At 39.9% G+C, this 8,971-nt stretch overlaps 1 protein-coding gene across 2 annotated transcripts in view; it reads left to right on the top strand.

Annotated features, from left to right (window-relative positions):
- arhgap31 (Rho GTPase activating protein 31) overlaps positions 1–5,849 on the top strand; it is a 15,393-nt gene extending 9,544 nt beyond the window's left edge. For both annotated transcript variants that reach the window (XM_014020628.1, XM_014020627.1), the window contains 9 exons: positions 54–136; positions 237–344; positions 487–629; positions 711–918; positions 1,033–1,154; positions 1,967–2,014; positions 2,106–2,735; positions 2,840–2,988; positions 3,627–5,849. In XM_014020628.1, coding sequence (XP_013876082.1) covers positions 54–136; positions 237–344; positions 487–629; positions 711–918; positions 1,033–1,154; positions 1,967–2,014; positions 2,106–2,735; positions 2,840–2,988; positions 3,627–5,657 — 3,522 coding nt within the window. In that variant the 3' untranslated portion in view covers positions 5,658–5,849. The remainder of the gene's footprint in view (positions 1–53; positions 137–236; positions 345–486; positions 630–710; positions 919–1,032; positions 1,155–1,966; positions 2,015–2,105; positions 2,736–2,839; positions 2,989–3,626) is intronic.
- The last annotated feature ends 3,122 nt before the right edge of the window (positions 5,850–8,971 follow it).

Below are 8,971 nucleotides of genomic sequence, written 5' to 3'. Positions count from 1 at the left end.
GTGTGTGTGTGTGTGTGTGTGTGTGTGTGTGTGTGTGTGTGTTTTACTTGCAGGAAGCTGTCTCAGTTCAGGGAGACCATGAGAGACTTTTACACATCCAGAATGTCGTCAAAGAGCTGCCGATCCCTCACTACAGGTGAACTTTATTCAACCCCACGAGCTGAGTCCACTTTAAGTTGTCCAGTTTTCACTGCTGTAGTTTAAAAGGTTTTGTTATATTTCCAAACTATCTTCAGGACTCTGGAGTATCTTACTAAGCATTTGGCCCGCCTCGCCACTTTAAGCTCCCAGACAAAYATGCATACACGTAACCTGGCCCTGGTGTGGGCTCCAAATCTGTTAAGGTGAGTTCAACTTTGCAAAGGAAACTGAAACATTCCAAACACCAGAGAACTAAAAGCTTGCTTAAATTCACTTCTTTTAAAAATGTAATGCAGATACTATATTGTACAGTWTTTGTCTTAAACACACAATTTGTCTTCGCAGATCTAAGAACATTGAGGCTCCATCTGGTAATGGAGACATGGCTTTCCAGGAGGTGCGGATCCAGCAGTCAGTGATTGAGTTTATTTTAAACCACACAGAGCAGATCTTCAGTGCTGATTCTGCTCAAGTAAAACCCAAAGAAGGTCTGACGCTCAAGAGCATGAACAAGTTATTTTGTGCTGCTGGTTGTGGGGGGAAAACACTAACAGATTCTACATGTGCAGGACCAAGTCTGGTGTGTGGGGAGAAGTATGCCACGCTCCCGATCAGTGGCCAGAGTGGGCCGATGAAGTTAATGAGTCTGGAAGAGGCCCGGGCCCGCTCCTTAAGTCCGGACCATCCTGTGCACAGAGAACGTCAGCGAGAGAACAGTCTCCCAGACACAAGCACTGCAACGCTCTATCAYACCGTCATCGACATATCAGACAGCAAGTAAGCTTCAAGTTCAGTTCCTTAAAGTGTTCGAGCACGAGGTTTGTGTTGATGTAAAATCTGTCAGATTGTGCTGGGCGTTATAAATAATCCGTTTCTTCTTTTGTCTATCAGGAGAAAATTTTCTGGGAAATCAAAGAAGTGGAAATCCATCTTTAACCTCGGAAGATCTGTAGAGTCAAAGGGAAAACTGAGCCGAAACGGCAGCGTGTTCATAAGAGCACAAGGGGGAAGAGGTGAGTTCAGCAGCCATTTAAATGGAACGAAACACTAAAGTTTTTGCCTTTACCCTTTTCTTCTTTTGTCTAAAATAGTTTTGTAGACATCCTATAACATATATCAGTTTTGTTCATTAAAATATGCAAATGTTTTGAAGTAGATTGTCATTCACAAAATTAGATTTTTTGTTGTTTCTTTTTTTGCATGAGCATCGGATGAGTTGTTTAAATACGAGTCCTCAGCTCTRAAGTGGATCTGATTTTAACTCAAATCATGCAATGTGTGCTGTATTTAAATTGAACATATTTAACCTTAAGACTTTCAGTAATCATTTGGAAAAAAAAACTTAAATTAGTTTGACTTCCATGCATCAATATCAGATTTTCTGAGATTTATGAAGCAAAGGAAAAGTGTGTTTTTGCCTAAACTTGGTGGTTTCCAWTACAATATGAGTGCATCATAATTTTGTGTGTGTGTTTATGACATCTGAACAATAATGTACTATTTGAACCAAATTTGGTACAAATTTCATTTAAAACATTTTAAATATTTGCACTTTTGACCATCTGAGAGTACATAAACTTCACCTTTACCCATTTAAAAAATGAGACCCACATGGATTTCACCTTGTTCTGTGGTGTGGGGGTCCTCCCTAAATTWAAAAAAGAAGGTTAGAATCTGTCCACCCACCAAAAGGTACCAAAAACCTGAATTCAGGGGCTAGCTCAAAGACTAGCAACTTATATAAATATGTTTGGAAATTTAAAAATGTAAAAGTTTTTTACTGTCTATGTTGTGCTAATGTGTTGTGTTGAATTGTGTTCTGCAGAAAAGGCAGCTCTACGTCCATCCAGAAGCATGGAGTCTTTACCACCAGGTGGAGGCCATTTTTTTTATTTAAAATGTACAGTTTTAACTTTGTCTTGTTGTAAAACTGTTGCCTTTATGTGCTCACACTGTTTGCTYAGATGATGACAGACCTGGCGGCAGCAGTCCAGGTGGTGGATCCAGCAACATTTTTATTCCTGATGTCAAATCCCGAACCCTGGGATCCGACTCGCTTCTTGACCTGAACGAACACGACCAAAACTGGGACTTTAAAGGGAAGAAAGCTGGTGTCGCAGCAGCCAGCTGGAGCTCTGGCATGGACCAAAGGGACTCACCGGGAGCTTCCCCGCCCTCCCAGAAGACACTACCCGAGCAGCTGAAGGTGTTCAAAGGCGATGACCTCAGCAGCTACAAGCCCACGTCTCCAAAGAACAGGAGGATGCTGTACTCAGGCTCCTCCCGGCCCTCGTTCCCAGGAAGCTTCTTCCCTCTGGAATCCTCGCCAAGGCACCAACGCAGAGCCGTCAACATATCRGAGCCTTTCGCTGTGTCTGTACCGCTGCGTGTGTCGGCCGTCATCAGCTCTAACAGCACGCCATGCAGGGTGCACAACAAGGAAAAAGCAGCCACTCTAAAGCCGTGTAAAGAGCCCTCAGAGCAGAGCGGCAACATTAAAAAGAGCAATACTTTCCCCCTGCTGGAACCAAAGAAGCAGGAAGGAACAGAGAAGAAGCACACAATAGTGCTGACCTCTGGACTGTCTCCAAAAGGTGAGCACATCTTCATTAAACAAGTCTTAAGATGGTTCGTCCTAACCTTCTGGTTAAATTCAAATGTTATTTGATGTGGTGGAAAAATACTTTTCTTTTATCAGATTCAAGCAGAGAGGTCATTCCAAAAAATCAAGAAGAGAAGAAAACTTCTCAACAGGAAGCACTGACCAAAGCACAGGCAAGAGAAAACAAGGCTGCAGCGCCTCCCTCTGGGGAAGAAACACATGACCATCCTTCAGAAACACAACTGGTAAAATGTTTACTTGTTACGATTTTAATTTAACTGGAGATGTAYGTGCTGTTCTTTAATTTGAACTTCGATGATAACTATATTTCTAAATTTTGTGCTTTTATTTTGTAAAAATCTGTATGTCTCAATAGTTAAAATTCAGCTTTTTGGTGTATCTTTAAATTAAATACAATCTCTGCAAAATGTAAGATGAAATAAAAATGAAAATACAGACTAAAAGCTGAGTATAGAAATAATTTGCTAAAATTTATTGAAGAAGCTGAGAGTGAAATGTTAAAGAGAACAAAACATATCAGCTAAAACAAGTAGAATTTTGCAATGAGAGCAAAAACTAGCTAAAAAACAAAAAGACTAAAAGCTAAAAAGGAAGGTGCTAGAACATATTTTGAAAAATAAACAAGCAATAATATGCTGAATCAGCATATTTTATTTTGGATTACTTGTGAATAATTCTAGTTCTCATTGTTTGTATTTAATTTTTCAGTTAATTAATGTGGTTACGTAAAAGGTTTGAATCTCATTTATTCGGCTCACACAAACACATATTGAAGGCTGTTTCTGACATTTAAAGTCAAATTTTGATCTGTTTTTTTTAACTTCAGCTGTTTGTATTTTTGTTATCATTTCTAATCTTCCAGGATCACAAACCCTCGACAGGAGAAAGCATCCAGTTAAAGAAAACTGAGCCTGAAGCTGAGCTGCGGGGTCAGACTCCCACACCTGTTTTCACCTCAGTGAGCACTTGCGGGAGCTCTAAGTTAACGATGGATGTCAAGTCAAAGAGAAGTCGAAGCTCTCCGTCTTTGTTTTTGCTCTCTAGGGAGTCTTCATCAAATGTCTCGAAGGGTGAGCGGATACCTGCCACCAGGTCTGTGTCCAAACAGAAACAGCCATCAGAATCGGACCTCTTAGTTTGTGTACACAAAAGTGCTGACCTCATCTCTGGCAGGAAACTTCCAAACCTCCRACTTGAGGACATTCCTGGTGCAAAGGAGAGGCTAAAAAGGCAACAAATCCTACCTTTAAACACAGATGGCCCAGCTTATACCAAGCAGTGCCCACCTTTCTTTAAGGAAACCAACTTAGATCAAATCATAAACCCTTTAACGATAAAAGATCTTCCACAGGTGGCAAGCTTCACAGGTTCCGACTGTAGAGACAGAACATCTCAAAAACACGAAGTCCCTAAAGAGGACAAAGAAAGTTCTCATAACGGAGCGAAGAAAAGCCTAAACCCAGAGATGGAGGCGAGTCAGAAACTCTCAGTTTGGTTAGAGGAGAAACGCAACTCAGTGGAAGTGCYGGACGACGAAGAGGGATGTGGGGAACAGGTGGAGGAGCTGGACTTGGTGGAGCCCTGGGAGGATCTTAGCTCCACTAAGCAGTGGGTTACCAGCCCTCTCCACTCACCAGATATAGAGGAGCTGTTCAACCAGCTGTCCCCCTTCAGCTCAAAGGGAGAAACTCAGAGTTCAGAGGGTGGCCAGATTCCATCACCTTCAGGTGATGATGACAAACAGCCTTTTACTGGGAGTACTGAACAGTCCTCAGGGCATCCTCCTCAGAATCCCAACTCAGAGACTAAGCGTTTGCCGACAACTCGACTGAGTCTAAGCAGCAGTAATACAACACAACCTCAAACAGCAAAGGGCAGCTCAGCAAAACAGAAAACTGCAGCRTCATCTCAGARGTTTAACAGACAAATGTCTTTTGAAACGGCTGTACTGGAGAAAAGAGAAGAAAGTCGCTCTTCTAAAACCAGACCCTGCTCACTAAACCTAGACCTGAGCCATCGCTAYATCAGAGACATTTCAAATCAGCAAAACCGTAACTCATCAGAGTTCTCCTCGTGTCAGAAARGTTTACCCGCTTCATCCGGAACTGTGACTAGAGGGCAATCTGACCTGGAGCTGTTTCTGAGCGATCGGCAGGCGCCGCTTCGTCGRAACTCGGCCCCGGTCAGCGTGTCATCGGTGCGCACGGCCTTCATGATCAAAAAATGCCAGGCTAAGGCCGTGCCCGTCGTCCCGCCAAAGGTGCAGTACAGCCAGGTGCCTCACAATAATCTAGAGAGTGATTTCAGCACAGTGAAGGAACAAGACAAGGGATGCCCCAAAGCAAGTGTGGAAACGAGTGGCGCGGCGCCTCCGTTGGCGATGACGGATCTAAAGGAAGAGCTGGAGAACAAAGAACCTGGTCCAAAACACCTGAAAACCCCAAGTATTCAGAAATCTGCCGAGTCAGGAAGGACCACATCCATTCCAGAACTGCCCGTCATAACCAGGAGACACACTCCCAGTCTGGAAGTGTTCGTAGATTGCCCCAGACCCAACAGAGGGACTTTACTGCAAAGACCATCCTTTAGGAACCGACAGAGGCCTCAGAGTCTGATCCTTCTCAGCCCCCCTTTCCCCATCATGGACTACCCACCATCAGGAGATGATGGCAGGCTCCTGTCATCCATCAAGAGCCTGAACGACACGTCAGCGTTGAACGTCCTTTCTAAAGAGTTAGCCGACAGTTTCAGGACGCCAGAAGGGATTTCACTTCAGAATAAAATGACCATCCCAAAGAGCGGACAGAGGCTGGAGACTTCAACCAGTTGCTTCTATCAGCCTCAGAGAAGGTCCATGATATTTGACAGCAGGAGTCACCGGCAGATTGAGTGACTGGAAGTGTCCCAAACACTCCTGGAAATCCATGCAGAACAGGAAGAATCTCACAGAAGTAGATGCCAACATATGGGATTTAGATTTTAGTTCCTRTGATCAAAAAACAGAAACCAGAGGCCATGATTTATGTACTTTTGTTTTAATTTTTCCATTTTGCTTTAAATTAAACCTTCGTTTAAATGATCTCCACATGATTTCTCAAATGAAGTTTAGTTCAAAGATACTTTTAAGCAGAAACAACCTGTCTGCCCYATCCCTCTCTGCTGTGCTTCAGCTCCGGCTCCACATTTTATCTTTTAAATATAGAATTAGCCACGACTGACAATAGCTATAGACCCTCACAACCCTATGATGTGCCGTGTCCATTTCCCACAGTTATAGGCAAACAAATGATACTGCATGAAACATGAGTGATTATTGATTGTACCTTCCAAGCWCTTATTTAGGATTAAAGTCTWMGTACCAGCTTAAATAGTGAAATTATCACTATAGATTTGTAAAAACAATGCTTAATGCAACATATGTTTCATTTTTTCTAAGTATCTATTGTCCTGAGGCTGTTTGATTGTTTTTCTTGGTTGGTAGGATTTTCATGATTGAGGYTGGTGACATGAAAACGCAACGTTGCACTCACCAAACAGATTTACACTAGGCTTGTTCTAGATCTAAAGGAGTTAAGAAGGTTTTTTTTCTTTAAAGTAGGGTTCTCTTGAAAGATTAAGATCAAATAATATCATAATTGTCAAAAGTAGAGGTGTAAATCACCAGCTTTGTCACAGTACCAGTAGTACAATATCCTGATTTGTTTGGATGACGATTCGGTGATTCTCAATATCACAAAGTCTGTCATGATACTATTTCAATTCAATTCAATTCACAAGTCTGCGATCAATAGGATATATGTCCATCTAACACAATCATTTAGTACAATGATTGTGTTAGATGGACAGATATATTGATTTATATCAGGTATGATGGATGATATGGATTGATGTTTTTGTTTTGATGTAGTTAAATCCTTCATCATCAATCAATATATTGATATGGATCGATGTATTGTTACAACCCTGTTAGAAAGKTGTTTGATTTATGATAGTTTGAAGTTTCATTCTGATGAGGCTGATGAGCTAAAGGCTAGTTTGAGGGAAGCCGAGACCAACTCAACTTTCAATCATTTTACGGCCCTTTGTGCAAACACTGTTTCCTCAATCCTTCCACCACTGCCGGTTTTGCCTGACACGGTTATTTACATTATATTCTGTGGTTATTTAGGTTAAAGAGTGAGTCATTTTGAGATATGTYACCAACTGTAATTTATCTGAAACATGCTGCAAAATGGAACGTGTTCCCAAGAGTTTCCTGTTTCTGTATCTCTGCAGCTTCACACAATGCTGCGATAAACAGCTCATCTTTTCCACATTCCAGGGACATTATCAGAAGTGGAAAACCAACAAATGAAGAAATGAGTCAAGTTAAATTGTTATGGGAAAAATCACAGATAATGCTTGTATTGTTTGAAGCACAGGATGGAAGCATGTCTTGTTTTATTTAACAAAATCAGGGAAATAAGGGAGTTTCTACATATTTGACCAAAGTTTATTTATATTCAGGTTAACAGACTTTGCTTTAAGACAAGGCACAGACTTAGTTTTAAGAAGTTTTTAAGAAAAGGTAAAATGCCATTACATAAGTGTAAAAATTAACCATTTTATAATAAAAAATGCATTAAAATCCTTATACAAAATTGTTTTAAATGTATCTTTGTGCAGAAAAATGTCACTGTAAGGTTGCTTATATGAAAAAAAAAAACATGAACACATGAACTTACATCAGAAGCAGTCAGTTTTTAATGCAAAATAAACATTTCACTGCAGTGGTAGGATACCTGAAAGGATTTAAAAATAAACCATATGTTTGTTGGATGCTTAAAGTCACGGAACAGAAAAAAAAAAATCTTCTAGTGTAAAGAAAAAGTCAYGTTAGCAGGAAGGAAAATACTCAAAAACCTGAAAAAAGTACCATTTATAAAAAAAATGGTATTTCATTGTATTGTTATACCTCAAAGGGTGTGTTCCATCCACTCAGGAAATCTGGGAAATGTAGTATTAATGTCCGGGGGATGGAAACAGTATTTAGAGCTAAATGATGACATGTGCACATGTGGGTTTTCTCCTGGTACTTTAGTTTCCTCCCACAGCCACAACAACAAACCAGTGAACCGGTGATGCTGCCATATTGTGCAGAACTAATACTCATTTTGACTCATTAAAACAAACTCCATTTGATTTAATGATTTAAAGTCATTTTGTTTCTGCACAAGACAATCAGATACGAACTAAATGAATCCTCAGAAACAGGAAGTGCTYTCGGTTTAAACAGATGAAATGAGGYTTAAACAGCAGCCATGATTTAGAGTTTATTTATTTCTTGATGAACTCAAACAATTTGATGTTTCGCTTGATCATAATAAGTGGAGACMGGTGTMAATGTGGTTTTGTTAAATATTTAAATGGAAATACTTATTTCAGAGATGACTATATCACAGGTTGAAACAACAACATTTACCAACAGAAGAACTGAATATTATGTATCTTTATCTTTATTTGTTGCCTTTTCTTCAGCAGTTTTTTCATCTTTTTGTTATTTTTATTTTTTTATATAATATTGTAGAACTGCTGAGCTGCTTCTCAGACAGTAAACTGTGCGTTTCGACTGTATTCACTGTGTTCAGACCTTGGGTCAAGGTCAAAATTTGCCATCGTCAGAATTTTCTACCATTTTTGTATCTTTGATGCTACTTTTGATGAAGCAGCTCCAGCAGCATCACTTTTAGTTTAGTATTTAAGATTCCCTGGATGTTCTACAGGGAACTTTTTTTTTTACTCTAGTTTGGATTGAATGGGTGATTGAGAGAAAGATGGACTAAAATGTATCTTTTCATGTAATTTCTGTAGACATGTTGATACTGGAAATGACTGATAAAATGTGTTCACAGAGAACAGTCTGATTTAAACATTTTGACGATTTTCTTTCGGTCAGCTATGAAGTCATGTGCATATGAGTTTTGCGAATAAAAAAAAATCTGAACAACTTGTGACTAAATGATTGTTTTCTTACACATTTTTGTTTTTATCCAAGGAAGAGTTTGTTTGTGAGGTACTCATCCTGACACAACATGAATGCTTTGCCAACACTGATTTCTCCGATCAATTATTTTACAATACATTTGGAAATACACTCCTGATCAAAATCTTAAGACCAGTCAAAAAAGTGCAAGAATTTGCATTTTGCTCTATTGGATCTTAAGAAGG

The sequence above is a fragment of the Austrofundulus limnaeus genome, unplaced genomic scaffold (assembly GCF_001266775.1).
Source record: "Austrofundulus limnaeus strain Quisiro unplaced genomic scaffold, Austrofundulus_limnaeus-1.0 Scaffold261, whole genome shotgun sequence".
NCBI classification, from domain to species: domain Eukaryota; kingdom Metazoa; phylum Chordata; class Actinopteri; order Cyprinodontiformes; family Rivulidae; genus Austrofundulus; species Austrofundulus limnaeus.
Note: the sequence above shows the minus strand (reverse complement) of the source record. Positions and strands in the feature narration are given on the sequence as shown.